General features: G+C 44.9%; 1 protein-coding gene across 42 annotated transcripts in view; it reads left to right on the top strand.

Moving 5' to 3' along the window:
- Window positions 1-21,185, top strand: part of APTX (aprataxin) — a 33,137-nt gene extending 11,952 nt beyond the window's left edge. For 7 of the 42 annotated variants that reach the window (XM_002707945.6, XM_070053246.2, XM_089299522.1 and 4 more), the window contains 7 exons: window positions 4,461-4,597; window positions 9,220-9,266; window positions 10,168-10,470; window positions 11,406-11,465; window positions 12,901-13,124; window positions 20,134-20,237; window positions 20,918-21,185. In XM_002707945.6, coding sequence (XP_002707991.2) covers window positions 4,468-4,597; window positions 9,220-9,266; window positions 10,168-10,470; window positions 11,406-11,465; window positions 12,901-13,124; window positions 20,134-20,237; window positions 20,918-21,072 — 1,023 coding nt within the window. In that variant the 5' untranslated portion in view covers window positions 4,461-4,467 and the 3' untranslated portion in view covers window positions 21,073-21,185. Of the gene's footprint in view, window positions 1-4,436; window positions 4,598-9,219; window positions 9,267-10,167; window positions 10,471-11,405; window positions 11,466-12,900; window positions 13,125-20,133; window positions 20,238-20,527; window positions 20,756-20,917 lie in introns of those variants that run through there. The other 35 variants (XM_070053288.2, XM_089299596.1, XM_089299611.1 and 32 more) reach the window with 17 other exon arrangements.
- Window positions 21,186-24,565: the final 3,380 nt, after the last annotated feature.

Here is a 24,565-nt window from a genome sequence, read left to right as displayed (position 1 = left end):
CACCTCCCTGGTCTCATTCTTACTCTTTGCTGCAGCTTTCATGACGTGTGCCTGCCTCTCAGATGCATACACTGAGTTCAGCCTCTCCCCTGATCTTTATCCTTAGGTAGGTCAGCTTGCTCCTTGGATCATCCACAGACTTGCATCTCCCAGTGACTCTGTTTCAATATAAAATTGGTTCTTATTCACCTTTATTCAATATACAATTGATTTTTCTAACCCCAGATTGTTTCTCTTTGTATATTCCTCATTTTGGTTAATGGGCCTCGTCCGTATTAGGCATCTTTGGTTGGTGTCTTCCTTTATTCTTCTCCATCTGTCTTCAACACAGGCATACTTCAGAGATATTGTGGTTCAGTTATTGCACAAAGCAAATAGTGCAGTAAAGCAAGTCACATGAAGGTTTTGGTGTGCATATAGAAATTATTTTTACATTATGCTATAATCTATTATGTGTAAAATAGCATTATGTCTAAAAAAACAACCAATATACTTAATTAAAACTGTTTTATTGTTAAAAACTGTTAATGATCAACTAAGCCCTCCATGAGTCATAACTGTTTTTCTGATGGAGAGATTGCCTCAGTGTTGGTGGCTGCTGATTGATGAGGGTGATGGTTGCTGAAGGTGGGTGCGGCTGTGGCAATTTCTTGAAGCAATAAATGGAGTTTCCTACACCAGCTGATTCTTCCTTTCAGCATTTGCCCATAGTAGAATTTTCAAAATTTGAATCAAACCTGTTAAACACTGCTACAGCTTTATCAACTAAGTTTATGTAGTCTTTTAAATCTTTTGTTGTAATTTCAACAGTGTTCACAGCATCTTCACGAGGAGTAGATTCCATCTCCAGATACCACTTTCTTTGCTCAGCCATAAGACACAACTCCTTATTCAGTTTTTCAGGAGACCTCACCAGTTCAGCCACATCTTCAGCTCCACCTTCTTTTGCTGTTTCTACCACATTTGCAGTTAATTCCTCCACTGCAGTCTTGTACTCCTCAAAATCATCTGTGAGGGTTAAAATCAGCTTTTTCTGAGCAGCTGTTAATACTGATTTTTTTTAAAAAGAGATTTGTTTATTTGAAAGGCAGAGTTAAAGAGATTGGTTGATTAATTGATCAATCGATCTTCCGTCTGTGAGTCACTTCCCAAATGTCCACAGTGGTCGGGACTGTTCCAGGCCAAAGCCAGGAGACTAGAACTCCACTGGGTCTTGACGTGGGTGGCAGGGGCCCAAGCACTCGAACCATCCTCCACTGTTTTCCTAGGAACATTGGCAGGGAGCTGGATTGGAAGTGGAGCAGCCCAGGACTCCAACCAGTGCTTATATAGGATGCCAGTGTTGCAGGCAGTGGCTTAACCTGCTGCACCACAGTGCTGGCCCCAATGTTGATATTTTGACCTCCCATGAATCATGAATAATCTTTTTTTATTTTAAAGATTTTTTTTAATTTTTATTTTTTGAGAGGTAGAGTTACTGAAAGAAAGGGAGAGAAAGGTCTTTTATCCTCTGGTTCACTCCCCAAATGGATACAGTGTCTGGAGCTGGGCTGATCTGAAGTGAGAAGCTAGGAGCTTCTTCCAGGTTTCCCACATAGGTGCAGGGGCCCAAGCACTTGGGCCATCTTCCACTGCTTTCCCTGGTCATTAGCAAATGAGAGCTGAATCAGAAGAGGAGCCAGGACTCGAACCAGCACCCATATGGGATACCAGTGCCGCAGGTGGAGGCTTTACCTGCTATGCCACAGCACTGGGCCCTTGAATGATTTTTCTTAAAATTTTTTTAAAAGATTGATTTGTTTGAAAGAGTTACACAGAAAAGGAGAAACAGATCTTCCTTCTGCTGGGTCACCCCCTCAAATGGTTGCAATGGCCAGGGCTGGGCTAGGAAAGCCAGGAGCAGGGAACTCAACTGGACTCTTATGTAGGTGGCAGAGAACCAGGTACCTACCTGCACCATCATCTGCTGTTTCCCAGGTGTGCCTTAGCAGGAAGCAGGATCAGAAGTGGAGGCGGGACTTAATCCCAGGCACTCTTATATGGGATGCAGTTGTCCCAAGTGGCCGCTGTGACAACACCCATTCCCTTGGAGCAGGCATTGATTTCTCTTTAACTGGAAAGTCCTAGATTGTGTCTTCCAATAGAAGGCTGTTTTGTCTACATTGAAAAGCTGTTGTTTAGGGGCTGGCACTGTGGTGTAGCAGGCTAAGCGTCCGCATGCAGTGGCTGCATCTTGTATGGACACCGGTTCGTATCTCGGCTGCTTTTCTTCTGATTCAGCTCTGTGCTGTGGCCTGGGAAAGCAGCAGAGGATGACCTAGGTCCCTGCACCCCTGCACCCACGTGGAGACCGGAAGATGCTCCTGGCTTTGGATTGGCCGAGCTCTGGCCAATGTGGCCATTTGGGGAGTGAACCAGTGGATGGAAGACCTGTCTCTCTGTTTCTCCCTCTGTCTGTAGCTCTTCCTCTAAAATAAATAGATGATTTTTTTTTTTTTTAAAGAAAAGCTGTTTAGTGTTGCCGCTTTCGTTAGTTCTCTTAATTAGATCTTCTGGACAACTTGCTACAGCTGCTATATCAGCACTTGCTGCTTCACCTTGCACTTTTATGTTACAGAGATGGTTTCTTTCCTTAAACCTCATGAACCAACCTCTGCTAGATTCAGACTTTTCTTCTGCAGTTTTCTCACCTTTCTCAGCCTTCACTCAATTAAAGAATGAGAGCCTTGCTCGGGATTAGGCTTTGGGTTAGGGGAACATTGTGGTTGTTTAGGTCTCCTATCCACACCATTAAAACTTTCTCCAAGGCTGTTTCACTTTCTTATCCTGCATGTGTTCACTGGAGTGGCATTTTTAATCTTCAAGAACTTTTCATTTGCATTCACACCTTGGCCTTTTGGTGCAACAAGCCAAGCCTTTTTTTTTTTTTTTTCTCCCATTTCTGTTTTTTTTTTTTAAACTTTTATTTAATGAATATAAATTTCCAAAGTACAGCTTATGGATTACAATGGCTTCCCCCCCATAACGTCCCTCCCACCCGCAAACCTCTCCTTTCCCACTCCCTCAAGCCAAGCTTTTGACCTACCTCAGCTCTTGACACACCTTCTAAACTTAATATTTTCTAGCTTTTGCTTTCAAATGAGAGACATGGGATTCTTCCTTTTTTTTTTTCCTTTCACATTTAGATGTGTTATAGGATTATTAACGGGCCTGATTTTAATATTGTATCTCAGGGAATAGGGAGGCCAGGGGAGAGGGAGATAGATGTGGTGGTGGAGGCGAGGACAGATTTGGGGTGGTCAGGAGGTATGGATAGTAGATCAGTGGAGCAGTCAAAACATGTGGCATGTAGCTTGTAAATCTGTCATAGAGTGGGACTCGTGACACCCCACAACAATAATGGTAACATCAAAGATTGTTGATCACAGATCACCATAGAAGATATAACACTAATGAATAAGTTTACAATATTATAAGAACTACCAAATTGTGATACAGAGACATGAGCTGAGTATAGGTTGTTGAAGAAAATGGTGCTAAGCCACAAACCTTCAATTTGTAAAAAACTGTAATGTCTGCAGAGTGAACAAAGCAAAACTCAATAAGGCAAATTTTGACTGAATTATGTTCCTCCAGATTTCCCTTGGCTTTTCTTCCTCTCTATTCCCTTTGCTTCTCTGACTTTGTTTAGGCCTCACCTTTCTTCTGAACTTCTTTTCTCTTCTACTGGCCATAAGGTTGTTTTTCAAAAGAACATCATTACTTCTACTGTTGTTTAGGTTGTATATTACACAAAAGTGCCACGTTTATTCTAGAAATTATGGGTTTGCTTATTTATTTTGGCAATCTTCTAGCAGATGGGAGTAAAATGTGTTGTTCTAACATCACTATATGTTAGGACAACGAAGGAAGGGGAACCTGATACACATAAAGACACCAAGGAACTGAAGAAAACCTTCACTCTTTGTCCTTAGTTCTCTGGCAGGTGAAGTTCTCATCCATTGAGATCCCAGGTGAAATCCCTCTGCACCAGGGTCAGTTCTTTTACTGCGTCATGACATGTTTGCTTACTCTCTTCTTACAGTGCTTATCATGTTACATTATAATTGATACATGAATCTATTCAAGCCCCTCAGGGACAGGGCAATTCATTCTTTGGACCTTCATTAGATAGCCCAATGTCCAGCACACAGAGTAGGTCAATAAGTGTGCAACAATCTTTGATTGTTTAGCATGATGCAGGCAGGGAGATAAAGGCTTAACCAATTATATAATTTAATCCTGCCAGCAGCTCCCTGAGTCTGCCATTATCCTGGGTTTATGGGTGAGGGAGTTGGGAGAGGGAGGTGAAGTCATCTGCCTCAAGACGAGCATCTGGTAAATCACACCTGAGGTGCTGCTGAGGTATGGTCTCCTGCCGCTGGGCCTGTTCCTAGCAGTTCTCTGGTTTTGTCTCTCAGATCGACAATGCGGGTGTGCTGGTTGGTGAGACAGGACAGCCAGCACCAGCGAATCAAACTTCCACATTTGGAAGCAGTTGTGATTGGACGCAGCCCAGAGACCAAGATCACTGATAAGAAATGTTCTCGACAGCAAGGTAACTAGTCATGGTATTGTGATAGCCATGTTTGGTTCTGTAAGATCATGATAACCAAAAGTCCTGTATGATATTGATGGAAAACACATTGTCTGCCAAAGACAAAACTCAGGAACTGACCTCTTTTAGGCAGCACCAGGGCCTCATTCATTCCCGATTCTCCCTTCCCATTGTGGTAACATTCAGTCAGGTGGGGTTTGGAGCAGCCAGGTTTTCACTTATGATCAGGGAACAGTGGAATTGAGTTCATTGGGCAACAAGACAGAAAAATTCTAGGGTCAGCCTGAAACCTTATCTAAGAACAGACTAGGTGGTGCCATCCTTTACATACTGTTTCACACAGAGGGTGGCATCAGGGTCTTGTCTTTCTTAGGGTTTAATGACATAAAAGTCCTTGTCCTCAGGAAAAGGCCTTATCATGTTCCTATAAACGCTGGACATGCCTACTGTAGTGTGACACCCCCACCCCCCCGAGCAGGTTAGAGAGTGGAGTCGGTAGCACTGATTTCCTATATGAGCTAATTTAAGTGAATAAAGAAGAGCCATGCTTGCACCCACAGACCAAGATAGAGAAGCAGCCCCCTCAGTCTCAACAGCAACTGCAGGGGCTGTGTGTCAGCCTGTCCTGTGCCCGTGGTCCCTGTGAGCAGCTCTCTGTCTCAACCCCGGATACTTTGTTTACTTATCTGAAGGAGTGTTTAATGTTACCTCTTCTCACAGGAGCTCAGACTATTCTGTCCCTGTAATCTTTCTCCAACATTCTTTCCACTGCTTCCCTCCAAGCCCAACTGAACTTCTATTTACTGGAATGTGTATTTTATCTCTTTTTCTCTTTTGAAGGCATCTGGTAGTTTCTTTTTTTTTTTTTTTTAACTTTTATTTAATGAATATAGATTTCCAAAGTACAGCTTATGGACTACATTGGCATCCCCCCCCCCCCCCCATGACTTCCCTCCCACCCGCAACCCTCCCCTTTCCTGCTCTCTCTCCCCTTCCATTCATATCAAGATTCATTTTCAATTTTCTATATATACAGAAGATCAGTTTAGTATACATCAAGTAAAGATTTCAACAGTTTGCACCCCCATAGAAACACAAAGTGAAATATACTGTTTGAGTACTCGTTATAGCATTAAGTCTCAATGTACAGCACATTGACAGAGATCCTACCTGAGGAGTAAGTGCACAGTGACTCCTGTTGTTGACTTTACAAATTGACACTCCTGTTTATGGCATCAGTAATCTCCCTATGCTCCAGTCATGAGTTTCCAAGGCTATGGAAGCCTTTTGAGTTCTCCGACTCTTATCTTGTTTAGACACGGTCATAGTCAAAGTGGAGGTTCTCTCCTCCCTTCAGAGAAAGGTACCTCCTTCTTTGATGACCTGTTCTTTCCACTGGGATCTCACTCACAGAGATTTATTTATTTATTTATTTATTTTTTTTTTGCCAGAGTGTCTTGGCTTTCCATGCCTGAAATACTCTCATGGGCTTTTCAGCCGGATCCGAATGCCTTTAGGGCTGATTCTGAGGCCAGAGTGCTGTTTAGGACATCTGCCATTCTATGAGTCTGCTGTGTATCTCGCTTCCCATGTTGGATCACTCTCCCCTTTATTTATTCTATTGGTTAGTATTAGCAGGTACTAGACTTGTTTATGTGCTTCCTTTGACTCTTAGTCCTTTCATTATGATCAATTGTGAACTGAAATTGATCACTTGGACTAGTGAGATGGCATTGGTACATGCCACCTTGATGGGATTGAATTGGAATCCCCTGGTATGTTTCTAACTCTACTGTTTGGGGCAAGTCAGCTTGAGCATGTCCCAAATTGTACATCTCTTCCCTCTCTTATTCCCACTCTTATGTTTAACAGGGATCACATTTCAGTTAAATTTTCAACACTTAAGAATAACTGTGTATTAATTACAGAATTAAACCAGTCATATTAAGTAGAACAGACAAAAAAAAAATACTAAGAGGGATAATGTGTTAAGCTGTTCATTAATAGTCAGGGCTATGCTGATCAAGTCTCTGTTTCTCATAGTGTCCATTTCACTTCAACAGGTTTCCTTTTTGGTGTTCAATCAGTTGTCACCGATCAGGGAGAACATATGATATTTGTCCCTTTGGGACTGGCTTATTTCACTCAGCATGATGTGTTCCAGATTCCTCCATTTTGTTGCAAATGACTGGATTTCATTGTTTCTTATTGCAGTATAGTATTCTAAAGAGTACATATCCCATAATTTCTTTATCCAGTCTACCGTTGATGGGCATTTAGGTTGGTTCCAGGTCTTGGCTATTGTGAATTGTGCTGCAATAAACATTAGGGTGCAGACCGCTTTTTTGTTTGCCAATTTAAATTCCTTTGGGTAAATTCCAAGGAGTGGGATGGCTGGGTCGAACGGTAGGGTTATCTTCAGGTTTCTGAGGAATCTCCAGACTGACTTCCATAGTGGCTTGACCAGTTTGCATTCCCACCAACAGTGGGTTAGTGTCCCTTTTTCCCCACATCCTCTCCAGCATCTGTTGTTGGTAGATTTCTGTATGTGAGCCATTCTAACCGGGGTGAGGTGAAACCTCATTGTGGTTTTGATTTGCATTTCCCTGATTGCTAGTGATCTTGAACATTTTTTCATGTGCCTGTTGGCCATTTGGATTTCTTCTTTTGAAAAATGTCTATTGAGGTCCTTGGCCCATCTCTTAAGTGGGTTGTTTGTTTTGTTTTTGTGGAGTTTCTTGATCTCTTTGTAGATTCTGGTTATTAACCCTTTATCTGTTGCATAGTTTGCAAATATTTTTTCTCATTCTGTCGGTTGTCTCTTCTCTCTCCTGACTGTTTCTTTTGCAGTACAGAAACTTCTCAATTTGGGCATCTGGTGGTTTCAAAAAATAATATTAGAACATGATTTAATTCTTAGCCAAGAACTTGCATGAGATATCAGTCCTCATTTCTGGTGGCAGAGTGTGTGATGATGAGTGAGCCAGAGGTTCTGGCATAGGGAAACTTGTGAGCATTCCTTGAAGTTTCTTCAGAAGGATATTAGCAGTAGCTAAGGGAGTTTGTGCATTTTTTAAAAGATTTTATTTATTTTGTTTGAGAGAGAGAGTTACAGACAGTGAGAGGGAGAAACAGAGAAAGATCTTCTATCCACTGGTTCACTCCCCAAATGACTGCAGTGACCGGAGCTGCGCCAATCCAAAGCCAGGAACCAGGCGCTTCTTCCAGTCTGCCAAGCAGGTGCAGGGGCCCAAGGACCCCAAGGACTTGGGCCATCTTCTACTGCTCTCCCAGGCCATAGCAGAAAGCTGGATTGGAAGAGGAGCAACCGGGACTAGAACTGGTGTCTGTATGGGATGCCAATGCCGCAGGCGAAGAATTAACTTGTGCCATGGTGCCGGCCCCTTGTGCATTTTTTAAAAGGTTTTATTTATTTATTTATTGACAGGCAGAGTTATCGACAGTGAGAGAGAGACAGAGACAGAGAGAAAGGTCTTCCTTCCGTTGGATCACCCCCCCCAACTGGCCGCTATGGCCGGCACTGCGCCAATCCGAAGCCAGGAGCCAGGTGCTTCCTCCTGGTCTTCCATGCGGGTGCAGGGCCCAAGCACTTGGGCCATTCTCCACTGCACTCCCGGGCCACAGCAGAGGGCTGGACTGGAAGAGGAGCAACCGGGACAGAATCTGGCACCCCAACTGGGGCTAAAACCTGGGGTTCCGGTGCCACAGGCGGAGGATTAGCCGTGGCGCTGGCCATATTTATTTGAAAGGCAAAGTTACGGAGAGGCAGAGGGAGGGATGCAGGGAAGGGGGAGAGAGAGACAGAGAGACAGAGAGAGAGGTCTTCCTTCCACTGGTTCACCCCCTAGATGGCCACAATGGCTGGAGCTGCGCCAATCCGAAGCCAAGAGCCAGGAGCTTACTCAAGGTCTCCTAAGTGTGTGCAGGGGCCCAAGGACTTGGGCCATCTTCTACTGCTTTTGCAGGTCATACAGTGAGCTGGATGGGAAGTGGAGCAGCCTGAACTTGAACCGGTGCCTGGACAGGATGGTGGCGGCTTTACCTGCTATGCCACAGCATCAGCTTCCACATTTTTTTTTTTTTTTTTTTTTTAAGATTTACCTATTTGAAAGGAAGACAGAGAAGGCAAAGCATACACTCTTTCCTTCTGCTGGTTTACTCTCTAAATTGCTACAACAACCTGAATCTAGGAGCCAGGAACTCCATTCTGATTTCCCATGTGGGTGGTAGGGGCCCAAGCACTTGGACCGTCTTCCTTTGCTTTCCCAGGCACCTTAGCAGGGAGCTAGATCGGAAGTGGAGCAGCTGGGATTCCAGTCAGTGCTCCACGGTGGGATGCTGACATTTCAAGCAGGGCTTAACCCTGTTTGCCACAGTGCCAGTCCCACTGTTGGACATTTTATGGAAGGATTGAAGCTTTTAGAAATTGGTAGGCTTCAGAGCCCAGTCATTTGCATAAGTACCTGGGGGTGCTTACAGGCCTTATGGGAAAAATCTCTAAAGCTGCCGCCTGCAGTGAGGCCACATTGTCCTTTGGGGAGACAGGGGCAAGTTGCTGGTTTTTGTTGTGCTTTTGTTTAACTTTTTCCTATTTCTTTCAGTACAGTTGAAAGCGGAGTGTAACAAGGGATATGTGAAGGTGAAGCAGGTATGTGTGTTTGTAATGTGGACTTCAATTTTATACTTGTTGGTTATCTTATGCTGTTGAGTTTGTTTTTTAAAATGTTTTTTCATTTATTTTCATCTACTAGAAGGACAGAGCAAGAGAGAGATAAAGGGAGAGGTATTTTCTATCTGTTGGTTCACTCCCCAAGTACTCGAAAGGGCTAGGGCTGGGCTCAGCCAAAGCAAGAGCCCAGATCCATCTGGGTTACCCACATGGGTGGCAGGGGCCCAAGTGCTTGAGTCATCATCTGCTTCCCATAATGTGCATTAGCAGGAAGCTGGATCAGAAGTGGAGTAGGATGTGGGTGTCCTGAGTGCTGGCCTAACCCATTGTGCCACAATGCCTGCCCTATATTGTTGACTTTAGAGTGACTGTACCAGCCAATGAGGGCTTTTCTATAATGTGTGGCAGTGACTGGAGCAATATAGGTAAACATTAAGCATAATGCATGGCACACAGTGAGTGGTTAACATGGCAGTGACTTATATTACTAACAATGTTATTGCTATCATAATTCTTTTTTTCTTTTATTTATTTGAAAGGCAAAGTTACAAAGAGGGAGTGAGGAATGGAGGGAGGGAGAGAGAGAGATCCATCCATCCACTGGTTTACTCCCAAAATGATAACCAGGGCTGGGCCAGGTGGAAACTAGGAGCCTAGAACTCCATCCAGGTCTCCCACATGGGTATCAGGGGCCCACGCTGTGTTGGGCCATCTTTTGCTGCTTCCCAGACACATTAGAAGGGATCTGGATCAGAAGTGGAGCAGTCGGGACTCAAACCAGTGTTCATATGGGATGCTAGTGTTGGCAGACAGTGGCTTAACTCACTGTGCCACAATGCCGGCACCTGTTACAATTATTTTGTAATTATTTATTCCCTAGGTGGGGGTCAATCCCACCAGCATTGACTCAGTCATCATTGGGAAGGACCAAGAGATGAAGCTGTACCCTGGCCAGGTTCTCTGCATGGTGAATGAACTTTATCCATATATTGTAGAGTTTGAGGAAGAGGCAAAGAGCTCTGGCCTGGAAACACACAGGAAGAGAAAGAGGTCAGGCAACAATGATTCTGTTGAAAGGGATGCTGCCCAGGAAGCTGAGCCTGGCGCAGGGCTCGGACCTGGGAGCAGCCCCAGCCACTGTCCTGTGCCCCCAAAGAAGGGGAAGGATGCATCTACCAACAAGGTGAGGGTAGTGTGATTGATGGGTGACGTGGAGATTAAATGAGATATAATGACTGTTCAATTGTTTGTACACTGTGAAGTCCAGGCTCAGGGTTATTAACCATAATGAGGGTTATTCGCTATGATGAAAGAGTCATTTGTCTGTGGCTTGGAAATTGCTTGGGTGAATGTCCCTTTATATGCGTTTCTCTTCAGTTCCTGAGGTAAGCCACTTGAAGGAAAGTAGGACAATAATGGCAGTGTATTTTCCACTGAACGACTGAAATGAGTCAGTTGTTTGTATATCTATAGTAGTCTTGCAATAGAACACTTTTAAAAAAAATGTTATTTATTTGAAAGTCTGAGTTACACACACACACACACACAGAGAGAGAGAGAGAGAGAGAGAGAGAGAATCTTCATTTACTGGTTCATGGCCAAATGAATAGGCATGAATGGCTGGGGCTGGGCCAGGCTGAAGCCAGGAGTCTGCCATGTGGGTGCACAGCTTCTATGCCAGGCACATTAGTAGGGAGCTGGATCTGAAGCAGAGCAGCAGGGTCTCCAACTGGAGCTCATATGGGATGCTGATGTCACAGGCTTTACCCACTTTGCCACAGTACCAGCTTCCTGGAACACTTTTCTTAGATTGTGTAATTCATATGCAGAATTCAAGGTGGACTCTTGATCAGGCTGTAGTTGGAGTGCAAGAGGGAAAAGATGTGATTTATGCTTTGACTCCTCTGGCCTCCGTCTAGACACCCACTCCAAAAATAGGAAGACAGTAGGGGATGGCTGTGGTCCTTAAAGGCAGTAGGTTAAAGTAAAGGGAATGTAGTTCTGTTCTCAAAAACTAACTCATTTCCAGGTTTGATTGGACTTTGCTGTTTAACAGTGTTAACTAATGCCAAATTTAGTTACTGGTATTTGCAATTTACATTATCCATTTTTGTCTAGGAACCTCTGGGTCACTGGAGTCAAGGCTTGAAGATTTCAATGCAGGACCCCAAAATGCAGGTCAGGATAAAATTTTTGAATTTAAGCAAATTAGATGTTTTAAATGATCACAGAGGTCATAATTCTACATTAAATCAAAGGATATTAATCCTTTGAGATTTGTTTTATTGGGCTATTCTGTGAGAACAAGTGCTTTTTCCATTGGCAAAAAGGTAGCAACTGGAATTTGGAGAGAAGCTAAATTCTTCAAATGAATATCCCTTCTGCCTTACCTTTTATTATTATTTATTATATATATATATATAGAGAGAGAGAGACAGAGAGGGAGAGAGCTCCCATCCATTGGTTCACTCCTTGAATGCCTGCAGTGACCAAAGCTGGGCTGGGCCAAGGCCAGGAGCTTGGAACTTAATCTGAGGTCTCCTATCTGGGTGGCAGAGACCCAATTACTTGAGCCATCATTGCTGTATCCCATAGTCTATATTAGCAGGAGCTGGGAGTCAAACCCAAGGACTGTAGTATGGGATTTGTGGGTTTTCCCTGGTGTCTTATCCACTTGGAAAATCCCTACCCCCCAAGTTTCTTTTTTTATTTTTATTCTACCCCTATTTTTTTTTTTTTTTTAATAATTTATTTGAAAGGCAGAGTGACAGAGAGGGGGAGAGAGAGAAAGAGATCCTTCATCTGCTGGTTCACTCCAAATGGCTATATTGGCCAGGGCTGGTCCAGGCTTAAGCCAGGGGACCAGAACTTTACCCAGGTCTCCCACATGAGTGGCAGTGGCCCAAGCACTTGGGCCATTCTTTGCTGCTTTTACAGGCACATTAGAAGGGAGCTGGATGGGAAGCAGAGCAATTGGGACTTGAACTCACACTTGATTTGGGCTGCTGGTGTTGTAAGTAGTGGCATAACCCACTCTGCCATAATGCTGGTGCTTCCCTTCACAGATCTATCTATCTGCACATATATATGTGTATATATATGTGTGTGTATACACACACATACACCCAGGATATGTGTGTGTGTATATATGTATATATATGTATATGTGTGTGTGTATGTATAAATCAATCAATCAATCCAGATCTCCCATGTGGGTGCAGGGGCCCAAGTACTTGGGCCATCTTCCACTGTTTTGCCCAGGCCATTAGCAGGAGCTGGATTGGAAGTGGAACAACTGAGACTTGAACCAGCGCCCAAATGGGTTGCTGGCATCATAGACAGTGGCTTTACCCACTATGCCACAGTGGCAGCCCCTCGCCCACAGATTCTTGTTCTGGGTTAGAATCCTAAATTTCCTACCTAGTAACTATGTGTGTTGTAAAAGACACTGGATCTCTGTGAGTCTCAGTGCTCTCATCTGTCAAAGTTGGGCTACAAAACATTTTGTACAAGACAGTGGTGGGAATTAGGTGACTTAATGAATATGACAGCACCTGGTACACAGATAATTCTCAGTAGATGTCTGTTTTCTTCTCTTGTGCCTCTCTGCTAGGTCTACAAAGATGAGCAGGTGGTAGTGATTAAGGATAAATATCCGAAGGCCCGTTACCACTGGCTGGTCTTACCATGGGCCTCCATTTCCAGTCTGAAGGCTGTGACCAGGGAACACCTTGAACTCCTCAAGCATATGCACACTGTAGGGGAAAAGGTGATTGCAGATTTTGGGTCCAGCAAACTCCGCTTCCGACTGGGCTACCACGCCATTCCTAGCATGAGGTAAGCTTGTGGGAGGTCCTGGGGCCTTCTTGTTCTGTCCAGGTGTTCAGGTAGATTCAGCCTGGGCTTGCTGAGTGTGCTGACAGCCCTGAGGCCCAGGGGAGTAGGATGGGATGTTTTCAAGACCTCTCAGCTTGACTTACCTGCAAACCTGCTCTGCCTATATTTCAGTTATGTATGATTCTTTGTTCCTCTCAAAATTCAGACCTTTCAGGACTTCAAATATGAGCTAGATGCAGCAGCTTGATTCCTCTCAGGTGAGGAACTGTGGTCAGTGGCTTTTATCAGATTTTTCAAAAGCATCTGCAGTGCTAAAATGACTAAGGACTGTTGCTCTGAAGGAAACACACACTGTAGGCTTCTTGAAAGATGGCTTAGTAGACCTAAGATTTAAAATAAAGTGAGAGGACAGTAGGGAGTCTGTTCCTTTGACTTATACCCAGAAGGATTTGGAAAGGAATTATTTTTCAAAAGAATGCAAGCAAGGCAGATCTTCACAGTTCCTTTGACCTGCAGAGTAAGATAATGAGACTGATTTCAAGTTTGTACCTTAATTTTATTTTTTAAAGATTTATTTATTTATTTATTTAGGGGCTGGCGCTGTATTTATTTGAAAGGCAGAGTTACAGAGAAGCAGAGAGAGAAAGAGCGGTCTTCTGTCTGTGGGTTTACTCCTTAAATGGCTGCAACAGCTGGAGCTGGGCCGATCCAAAGCCAGGAGTCAGGAACCAGGAGCTTCTTCCAGGTCTCCCACATGGGTGCAGGGGCCAAGAACTTGGGCCATCTTCTACTGCTTTCTCAGACCATAGCAGAGAGCTGGATCTGAAGTTGAGCAGCCGGGACTTGAACCAGCGCCCAAATGGAATGCTGGTGCCACAGGCAGAAGCTTAGTCCCCTAGGCCACAACACTGGTCCCTGTACTTTATTTATTTATTTATTTTATAAAGACTTACTTTATTTATTTGAAAGGCAGAGTTACTGAGATAGGTAGAGAGAGGGGTCTTCCATCCGCTGGTTCACTCTGCAAATGGCCACAATGGCCAGAGCTGAGCTGATCCAAATCCAGGAGCCAGGAGTTTCTTCTGGGTCTCTCATGTGGGTGCAGGGGCCCAAGGACTTGGGCCATCCTCTGCTGCTTTCCCAGGCACATTAGTAGGGAGTTGTATCAGAAATGGAGCAGCCGGGGCTCAAACCGGCACCCATATGGGATGCCAGCGCAGCAGGCAGAGGCTTAGGCCACTATGCCACTGCACCAGCTCCTGTAGCTTATTTTTTAAAAGTTGTGGTAAAATATGCATTAAGTGTGTTCTTTACTGGCATTAAGTATATTCACATTATGGTGCAACCATCATTGCCATCCTTCTCCAGGACTTTTTTCATCTTCCCCAAATGAAACACTGTACCCAGTAAATAATAATTCCCCATTAGACCAACATTCCCCTTTCTGTCTGTGAATGGAGTACAATAGTCTTTCCTCATCTGTGAGTCTGTGAGGGATATATTACAAGACCCCAGGGGGTGCCTGAAACTACTGAGCTCCATATATATATATACTTTTCTTTCTTCTTCTTCTTCTTTTTTTTTTTTAATTTTACTTATTTGAGAGAGTTACAGCCAGTGATAGGGACAGACAGAAAAGTCTTCCGTCCGTTGATTCACTCCCTAAATGGCCACAGTGGCTGGAGCTGGGCCATCCGAAGCTGGGCCAATCAGAAGCCAGGAGCCAGCAGCCTCTTCTGAGCCTCCCACACGGGTGCAGGGGCTCAAGCTCACAGGTGGAGGCTTAACCTACTGTGTCACAATGCCAATGTATACACTTTTTAACAATATGTACATATCTATGATAAGGTTTAAAAAATTTTTTTTTTTTTTGACAGGCAGAGGTAGACAGAGAGAGAGGCAGAGAGAAAGGTCTTCCTTTTTCTGTTGGTTCACCCCTCAAATGGCTGCTACGGCCAGTGCGCTGCGCTGATCCGAAGCTGGGAGCCAGATGCTTCCTACTGGTCTCCCATGCGGGTGCAGGGCCCAAGCACTTGAGCCATCCTCCACTGCCTTCCCGGGCCACAGCAGAGAGCTGGACTGGAAGAGGAGCAACTGGGACAGAATCTGGTGCCCCAACCGGGATTAGAACCTGGGGTTCCGGCGCCGCAGGTGGAGGATTAGCCTAGTGAGCCGTGGCGCCAGCAAGAGAGTCATCTTAACAATGCACTGCAATGAAAGTTATGTACATTTGGTTTTCTTGAGGAGTTAAGACAAATATTAGTATTTTGGACTGTGGTTGACTTTGGGTAACAAAAACAAACTGCAGGTGGGGGGCACCATACTCTGAGTATGTTATATAAATGAAATCATGCAGTATTTGATGTTTTGTGACTGACTTATTTTACTTAACATAATGATGTCTTCAGAGTTTATCCATACTGTAGTATGTGACTGAATTTCCTTTGGCAATTTTTTTGAGGTCAATACATCTTATATTATTTAAGGGAATACAGGATGAAAGACAACAATGATAGGCACTTGAAGACAGTTTCCAAAATCTTTTTGAGGGCCATCACTGTGATATAGAAGGTTAAGCCTCTACCTGCAGTGCTGGAATCCCATATAGGCACTGGTTCAAGTCCAGGCTGCTCCATTAATGATCTAGCTCCCTGTTAATGTGCCTGGGAAAGCAGTAGAGGATGACTCCAAACCTTGGGCCCGTGCACCCTTGTGAGAAACCCCGATGAAGCTCCTGGCTCCTGGCGTCAGCTTGGCCTAGCCCTCGCTGTTGGACCATTTGTTGATTGAAACAGCAGGTAGAAGATTACTTGCTTTCTCTTTCTCTTTCTCTTTCCTTCTCTCTCTGTATCTCTGCCTTTCAAATAAATAAATAAATCATTAAAAAACATCTTTTTGATGATTTTTTTTTTTTTGACAGGCAGAGTGGACAGTGAGAGAGAGAGACAGAGAGAAAGGTCTTCCTTTGCCGTTGGTTCACCCTCCAATGGCCGCCGCGGCCGGCGCGCTGCGGCCGGCGCACCGCGCTGATCCGATGGCAGGAGCCAGGAGCCAGGAGCCAGGTGCTTTTCCTGGTCTCCCATGGGGTGCAGGGCCCAAGCACCTGGGCCATCCTCCACTGCACTCCCTGGCCACAGCAGAGGGCTGGCCTGGAAGAGGGGCAACCGGGACAGAATCCAGCGCCCCGACCGGGACTAGAACCCGGTGTGCCGGCGCCGCTAGGTGGAGGATTAGCCTAGTGAGCCGCGGCGCCGGCCTTGATAATTTTTAATCCTAAAGTTATACTAGGTTAAATTAAATGACATTCTTTAAATATCTAGATCATTTCTAAGGAAAATACTAAAGTATTCATAAGTTTAAAATTATACCCTTTTGATTTTCTATTCTTTACCAACATTTTTTAACTTAATATTTTTTCAGAAAACATATTTTGACTTACATTATAGTCAAAAGCTTAATAGCTGTACTAAATAACGAGTTCAACAAATAAAAAAAACATAGTCCAGCAGAAAAATAGGCAAAGTCTATAAACAATAATCAATGAAAAGATGTTCAACTTCCCTCATAAAGTTCCTTTGGTAATTTTTTTTAACCACCAACACTCCTGTTTATTTGTGTGGGTAATTATGACTTAGATTACTAATTGCTTTAACTAAATGAAATCTTTGTGCCACATTTCCCACTCTCCCCATCAATACTTTTTTTTAAAAAAAATTTATTTATTTATTTGAAAGAGTTACAGAGAGGCAGAAGCAGAGAGAGGTCTACCACCCACAGATGGCCACAACGGCTGGCTGGAGTTGTGCTGATCCGAAACTAGGAGCCAGGAGCTTATTCCAGGTCTCCCACGCAGGTGCAGAGACCCAAGGACTTGGGCCATTTTCTACTGTTTTCCCAGGCCATAGCAGAGAGTTAGATTGAAAGTGGAGTAGCCAGATCCCGCACTGGCGCCCCTATGGAAATGCCAGCACTGCAGGTGGCGGCTTCACCCACTATACCACAGCACTGGCCCCCAGTACTTTCTTTTTAATTGAAGCATAACTTCCATGCAATAAAATGCAAATAAATGCATATTAAAATTATTTATTTATTTGAAAGAGTTAGAGAAAGGGAGACACAGATCTTTGATCAGCTGGTTCACTGCCCAAGTGCCACACTGGCCAGGGCTGAGCCAGGATAAACCTAGGCTTCATCTGGGTCTCCCATATGGGTACAAGGGCCCAAGCACTTGGTCCATCATCCACTGCTTTTCCCAGGCCATTAGCAGGGAGCTGGATCAAAAGTGGAGCTGCTGGTGGCATCTCCATGTTGGCCCCCATCTAATTTCTTTTAGCAGAGACAATTATTGTCAGTTTCTAGAGCTTCATATAAATGGAATTGTACAATACATGCTTTTTTCTTATTTTTGAAAAATTTTTAAAAGACATTTTATTTGAAAGAGAGAGAGAGAGACAGAGACAGAGACAGAGACAGAGACACAGAGAGAGCAATCTTCCATCCACTGGTTTGCTCCCCAAATGGCCACAACGGCTGGGGTTCAGTTAGGCTGAAGCCAGGAGCCAGGAGCTTCTTCCAGGTTTTCCTTTTGGTTCTGTTCTAAAATATGTTCAAAATAGGATTAGGGACGGCACTGGGGCGTAGTGGGTAAAGCTGCCACCTGCGGCACTGGAATTCCATGTAGGCGCTGGTTCTAGTCCTGGCTGCTCCACTTCCGATCTAGCCCTCTGCTATGCTCTGGGAAAGCAGAGGAAAATGACCTAAGTCTTTGAGCCCCTGCATCCATGTGGCAGACCCAGAAGAAGCTCCTGGCTCCTGGCTTTGGATTGGTCCAGCTTTGGCCGTTGCAGCCATTTGGGGAGTGAACCATTGGATGGAAGACCTCTCTGTCTCTCTGCCTTTGCCTCTCTGTAACTCTGCCTTTCAAATAATAATAATAAAAAAAAATTAAAAAAAAAACAAAAACAAAATAGGAATGCTTCTTTCCCTTTCAGCTACTACAGCTCAGCTCTGATCATTTGTGATTGGGAATGCTGCAGCAGCCTTCTAACTGATCGTCCTGTGGTACTCAGCCTTCGTACAGTCCTTTCTCCACACAGCAGCCAGAAACCCCTGCTTAAAATCTTCAGTAGCTTCCCAGTATAATCAGAATAAAATGCAAACCCCTTGCTGGCCCTAAGGACCCTTTATGATCTGGCTTCTGCCTGGCCTCTGCTCCTTGGCTCCAACAATTCTGGTTATACACTATGGCTGGATTACTTTCTTTCTGTTCCCAGAGTGCACCAGGCTCTTATTCCTTTCAGAGCCCTTGCACTTGGCCTCCATACTCTCCCACTAATCTTGTTCTCCTGGTTTCTCAGCTCAAGTCTGCCTGGGAGAGGCCTTGTCTGAACACTGGCCAGAGATTCAGCCTCTATTCTCCAGCACTCTATCTGTTTCCTCTTTGACTTTTTTCTTAGCACTCTTGCTATTTGAATTGTTCTTGTATATTTATTTATTTATTGTCTTCCCTCATTAGAACATAATTTCTGTAAGGGCAGAGGCTTTTCACATTTTGTTCACTGCTAAATCCCAGTGCCTAGAATAGTGCTTGACCATAGGAGATAATTATTGAGCATTACTTCTTCTTTTTTTTTTTTTTTTTAATTTATTTGACAGAGTTATAGACAATGTGAGAGAGAGAGACAGAAAGGTCTTCCTTCTGTTGGTTCACCCCCCAAAATGGCCGCCACGGCTGGAGCTACGCCAGTCTGAAGCCAGGAGCCAGGCACTTCCTCCTGGTCTCCCATGTGGGTGCAGGGGCCCAAGCACCTGGGCCATCCTCCACTGCCCACATCTGGGCCACAGCAGAGAGCTGGACTGGAAGAGGAGCAACCGGGACTAGAAAGAACCTGGCGTCCATATGGGTTGCCAGCGCCGCAGGCAGAGGATTAACCAAGTGAGCCATGGCGCTCGCCCCTACTTATTCTTAATTAAAAGAATGAATTGAATCAAATAGGTGCACTGTCAATACTTTGTGTACTCATACTTTTATTGTTTGTTATTTTGATTAAGTCTTAGTTTTTAAATTTGTTTTTTGGTTGACTCATAAAATTATATCTATTTTTGGGGTATCATGTGATATTTTGATACATTTATACATGTATAATGTTCAAAGTAGGGTAAACATATCTTCTCAAACATTGATCATTTCTTCGTAGTAAAAACAAAGTCCTTTCTTGTACCTGTATCTTTTTTTTTTTTTTTTTTTGACAGGCAGAGTGGACAGTGAGAGAGAGAGAGACAGAGAGAAAGGTCTTCCTTTGCCGTTGGTTCACCCTCCAATGGCCGCCGCGGCCGGCGTGCTGCGCTGATCTGATGGCAGGAGCCAGGTACTTATCCTGGTCTCCCATGGGGTGCAGGGCCCAAGGACTTGGGCCATCCTCCACTGCACTCCCTGGCCACAGCAGAGAGCTGGCCTGGAAGAGGGGCAACTGGGACAGAATCCGGCGCCCCGAGCGGGACTAGAACCCGGTGTGCCAGTGCCGCAAGGTGGAGGATTTAGCCTAGTGAGCCTTGGCGCCGGCCTGTACCTGTTTTGAAATGTAAAATATATAGTGCATTATTGTTATGACTAATCACCCTTCCATCCAGTAGACCAGCAAAGCTTATTTCTCTTATGTTAGCTAAAACTCAGTACCCACTGACCAACAATTCCCAGACCTCTCTCCCTGTTACTCTCCCCATCCTCTGGTAACCATTTTCTGCTCTAAACTGCTATGAGATCACCTGTTTTAGATCCCACCTGTGAATAAGATTGTATAATATTTGCCTTTGTGTGCCTGACTAAATTCATTAATGTAACGATCTCCAGTTCTATCCATATTGTCACAAGACATAGGATTTCATCCTTTTTGTGGCTGAATATCTGTTGTGTATATAAACCTCATTTTCATTATTCATTTGTCAGTTGATGGACACTTAACATAAGTTTTAATAATTTTAATGGTCAATTTTGTTTTCTTTCAACTAGCCATGTACACCTTCATGTGATCAGCCAGGATTTTGATTCTCCTTGCCTTAAAAATAAAAAACACTGGAATTCTTTCAATACAGAATACTTCCTAGAATCACAAGGTAACAGTGTTCTTTGATTTTTATGTTTGTTCCATTTTTTTGACTGTTCTTATACTTGATTCAGTTGTTCCTAAAGAATAATCTGGCCTTGAAAACAGTCCTATACAAAGAAATTGTTTTGTTTGGATTATAGTGTGATTACCACTTTGCTGTGAGTGGCCTTCTTGGGGGATGCTTTTTTTCAGGGTCAAAAGTGTTCTATTGTGACAGCAGGGATTTAACAGTTGTCATGAGAGTTATTGGAGATCATGGATGAGAAAGCTCTGAACAGTTGTCTGTTTTGCCTTAAGTTTGACAGGAGCTTGTGGGTTGCTTCAAGTGTCAGGAGTGGTTCACTGACAGGGAAGGCTGTGTGTATATAGAAGGAAGCATTGCTTGGTTGTCAAGTGTGGAACTTCAGTGTTGCTAGGATGCTAACAGTTACAGCTACCGCCAACCAGGAGTAACACACTGATGGCCCTTGACAGAGCAGTGTGGATTGCTTAGAGTGTGTCCTGAAGGAATGTATTTTCTCAGAGGTAGGTTACGTGGATTAAGAATCTGAACAAACCCATTTTCCTAGTGGAAGTCTTGCCTCAGGCTTACTGGCTTTTTGAATACCTGGCATGTTGATTGGAGATGTACTTTCTTTTTGGCTCTGTAGAGTAGCTGGGATATGAACTTTTCTCTCTTGCCTACAGCTGTGATCGGGATGGTGCAAGAGGCTGGCGGAGTGACTGTCCGAGATGGGACCTCTGAGCTCCTGAAGCTGCCCCTTCGTTGTCACGAGTGCCAGCAGCAGCTGCCTTCCATTCCTCAGCTGAAGGAGCATCTCAGGAAGCACTGGACAGCGTGATTCTGCAGGGCTGAACGGCTGCTGCGGCTGTTCGGAGCGAACTGCTGGCACCTATTCTGGGTTGCTTGTGAACTGTTCATTTCTTGGATTAAAACATGCAGCATTTTTACAAAGCTTATTCTGGTTTTATTTTTAAAGATTTTTATTTATTTATTTGAAAGGCAGAGTTACAGAGAGGCAGAGAGAGAAAGAGAGAGAGAGAGAGAGAGATAGCTAGCTAGCTTCCATCTGCTGGTCAACTCCCTAAGTGGCTGCAAAGGTCAGAGCTGTGCTGATCTGAAGCCAGGAGCTTCCTCTGGATCTCTGACTCAGGTGCAGGGGCCCAAGGACTTGGGCCATCCTCTACTGCTTTCCCAGGCTATAGCAGAGAACTGGATCGGAAGTGGAGCAGCTGGGACTTGAACTGGTGCCCAAATGGGATGCCAGCACTGCAGATGGTGGCTTTACCTGCTATGCCACAATGCCGGCCCCCTGGTTTGTTTTTTATTTGAGAGTGAGAGAGAGACAGAGACAGGGAGAGCTCCTATCTGCTGGTTCACTTCCCTAATGCCCATGATGGCCAGGGCTGGGCCATTCTAAAGCTAGGAGCTGGGAACCAATCAGCTCTCCCATGTGGGTGGCATGAACCTGATTACTTGAGCCGTCACTGCTGCCTCTCATGGCCCATGTTAGCAAGAAGCTGGAGTCAGGAGCTGGAGCTGGGTATCAAACCCAGGTAACTCTAATGGGGTATGGGAATCAGATATATTTATTTGAAAGGCAGAGTTACAGAGAGGCAGAGAGAGAGAGAGAGAAAGAGAGAGAGAGAGATGTCTTCCATCCGCTGGTTCACTCCCCAGATGGCTGCCATGGCCAGATCTGGGCCAATCTGAAGCCAGGAGCCAGGAGCTTCTTCCAGGTCTCCCACGTGAGTGCAGGGGCCTGAGCACTTGGGCCATCTTCTACTGCTCTCCCAGGCCATAGCAGGGAGCTGGATTGGCAGTGGAGCAGCCAGGACTCAAACCGGCACTCATGCCACGGTACCGGCCCCAAGGGATATAGGAATCTTAATCGGTGTCTTAACTAGTTGGCCAAACACCCGTCCCTTAAGTGGCCATAGTGTAGGGTGATTTGAAATAATTCACGAATTAGGAATCTGGATTTGTCAAGAATGTTCTCGGGATGTGAGGGTGGCTGGGACATGTGTGATCACCATCTCCAGGACCTCTGTGAGGCCTGAGTAATGAGGGTGGAGCAACAGAGTTACCTAATGCAGGGTTTAGGAGCGGAAAGCTGGCTGTCTGTTCCTGTGCCTCGCCTGTATCCTCCCCTCCCGCAGGCACATGGTGGTGGCTTTCAGCAGAGCAGCTGGGGTGGTCTCTTGTTTATCCTGATGGCTGTGCTGGACCGTGTTCTCTGCCTTAGGATAGTCTCCCTTCCTTCACGAGGAGGCTGAGTGACTCCCGTCTTTTCCACTTCTCTCCTAGATTACATAAACGTTCCTGTCGGTTCTTCACTGAGTGGTGAGGCTAGATGAGGGCAAGGAAGATGGACTTTTCCTCTGGTACTGGGGGTCCTGGCCGCTGAGGAAAACTCAGCCCTATGTTCATCACTGCTCAGCTCTCGAGTGTTCTTGCTGGTCTGCTTGGGTATATTGTCAGAAAGCAAAGTTCGTTTATTTGAGGTGTTTCTCCAAAGTAGCTGACAGCTGTCAGAAGCTGACAATCAGAGTCAGTCTAATGCGTTAGAAGGCAGTTATTGAATGACAAGGCTGAATAGAATCACAGCCTTATTTTCCCCTGAGAAGAAATTGGGATGGAACAGTTGTTTTGAATTGGTTTTGGGATAATACTAGATCTAAAGGTAAAGGGAAAACTATAAAGTTTTTGATCAAATTGTTGGTGTATTTGAGGACTCCTGACTTGTTGAAAAAACGCCCTAGAGACCACATTTGACCTCGGTGTTGGTCACAAACAGGATGCCACAGTGAGGGTGGGTATAGAATACTTAGGAATTAATGATTATGGCCCTGCCAGGACACATGAACCATTTTCTAGTTGGCTTTCTGGGCCAGTTATAGGACTTCTTTTCCTCTGTGGGGTCAAGGTTATTTCAGGATCCAGGACACCTTGGCCTTTGGGTAAGGGAAAGTGCCTGTCTATAGGGACCAGTCCTTCCTTTCTGCAGGCGTTGATGGGAGCCCTCTGGCCCAAGCCCCTTCAGGCTGGGTCTGGAGCCAATGATATTCTCCCTGAATGGCTCCCTTTCTCCCTGCATGTGATGGATGCTGTCAGCCTTAGGCTCAGAGCATAAGCATTTTTCCTCTTCTGGGTCAGTCTCTGAGAAACGCAGGTATAAATGGTCCTTGCAGGACCAGATCATAGTTGAGGCTCTCTGCAGGTGTCAGGGACATTTCCTGGTGCCTGAGAAGGGGCATTCAGTCACACACGCTGGGTACAGCTATGAGTCAGAGGCTTAGGGCTCTTCTGTCAGAATTGGCCTCACTGCTGCCCTCTGCTCCCCACAACTCCAGCTTGAAGACTTCCACAGAATTTTTGAAGAGTCTTCCGTAAACCAAAATTTAAAATCCTGAAGCCCACTTTGCATAACCCTCTATGGGTACACACTGTGTTGTTATCAGGGAGTTCGTGGAGCCATGGAAATGCTTCCATTGACTCCAAGATCTATGGACCCCAACTTGAGGATCTCTGCTGTGCATCTGGGATGTTCAGAAGGGGTCCAGGGTCACCACATGGGTCTGGGGCAGACTTTATCCATTGGTCTTTCTGGTCTGTGGATCTATTTTTTTTTTTTAAAGATTTATTTTATTTGTTTGAAAGAGTTACAGAGAAAGGTAGAGACAGAGAGAGAGGTCTTCCATCTGCTGGTTCACTCCCCAGATGGCCACAACGGCCAGAGCTGCGCTGATCTGAAGCCAGGAGGCAGGAGCTTCTTCCCGGACTCCCATGTGGGCGCAGGGACCCAAGGACTTGGGCCATCTTCTACTGCTATCCCAGGCCATTGCAGATAGCTGGATTGGAAGAGGAGCAGCTGGGACTAGAACTGGTGCCCATATGGGATGCCAGCAGCTCAGGCCAGGGCTTTAACTCATTGCGCTACAGCGCCAGCCTGTGTGGATCTATTTTTGATACCATCTCCGTCAGCCTCCTCGATTTGTAGAGAGCCTCCTCGATTTGTAGAGACAGCTGAGACTTGAAGGTTTAAAGGCGTGCTTTCAGCCATGTAAACCTGGTCTTGGCCTTTGTCAAAGTCCTCTCGATGCTCTCAGGTACTGGCATCCTGTTTACAATAAGGATTGACTAACTGTAGTCCCACTCGCCTCTTGCTTCTCAATATTTTCTTCATTCAAAGGTAGAGTAGAAAAATAAAAAGAACTTAGGATTATATCTGAGGCTCAGCTCTGTTAGATGTTAGCTGTGTGAACTTGGGGAACTCATGTAACTTATCTGGGCTGAATTTTCTCATCTGTGAAATGGAGTTAAAACATGTACCC

This window comes from Oryctolagus cuniculus, chromosome 1, assembly GCF_051225735.1.
Source record: "Oryctolagus cuniculus isolate XC-2025 breed Fujian yellow rabbit chromosome 1, ASM5122573v1, whole genome shotgun sequence".
Lineage (NCBI taxonomy): Eukaryota > Metazoa > Chordata > Mammalia > Lagomorpha > Leporidae > Oryctolagus > Oryctolagus cuniculus.
This window is presented reverse-complemented; position numbering and strand designations above follow the sequence as displayed.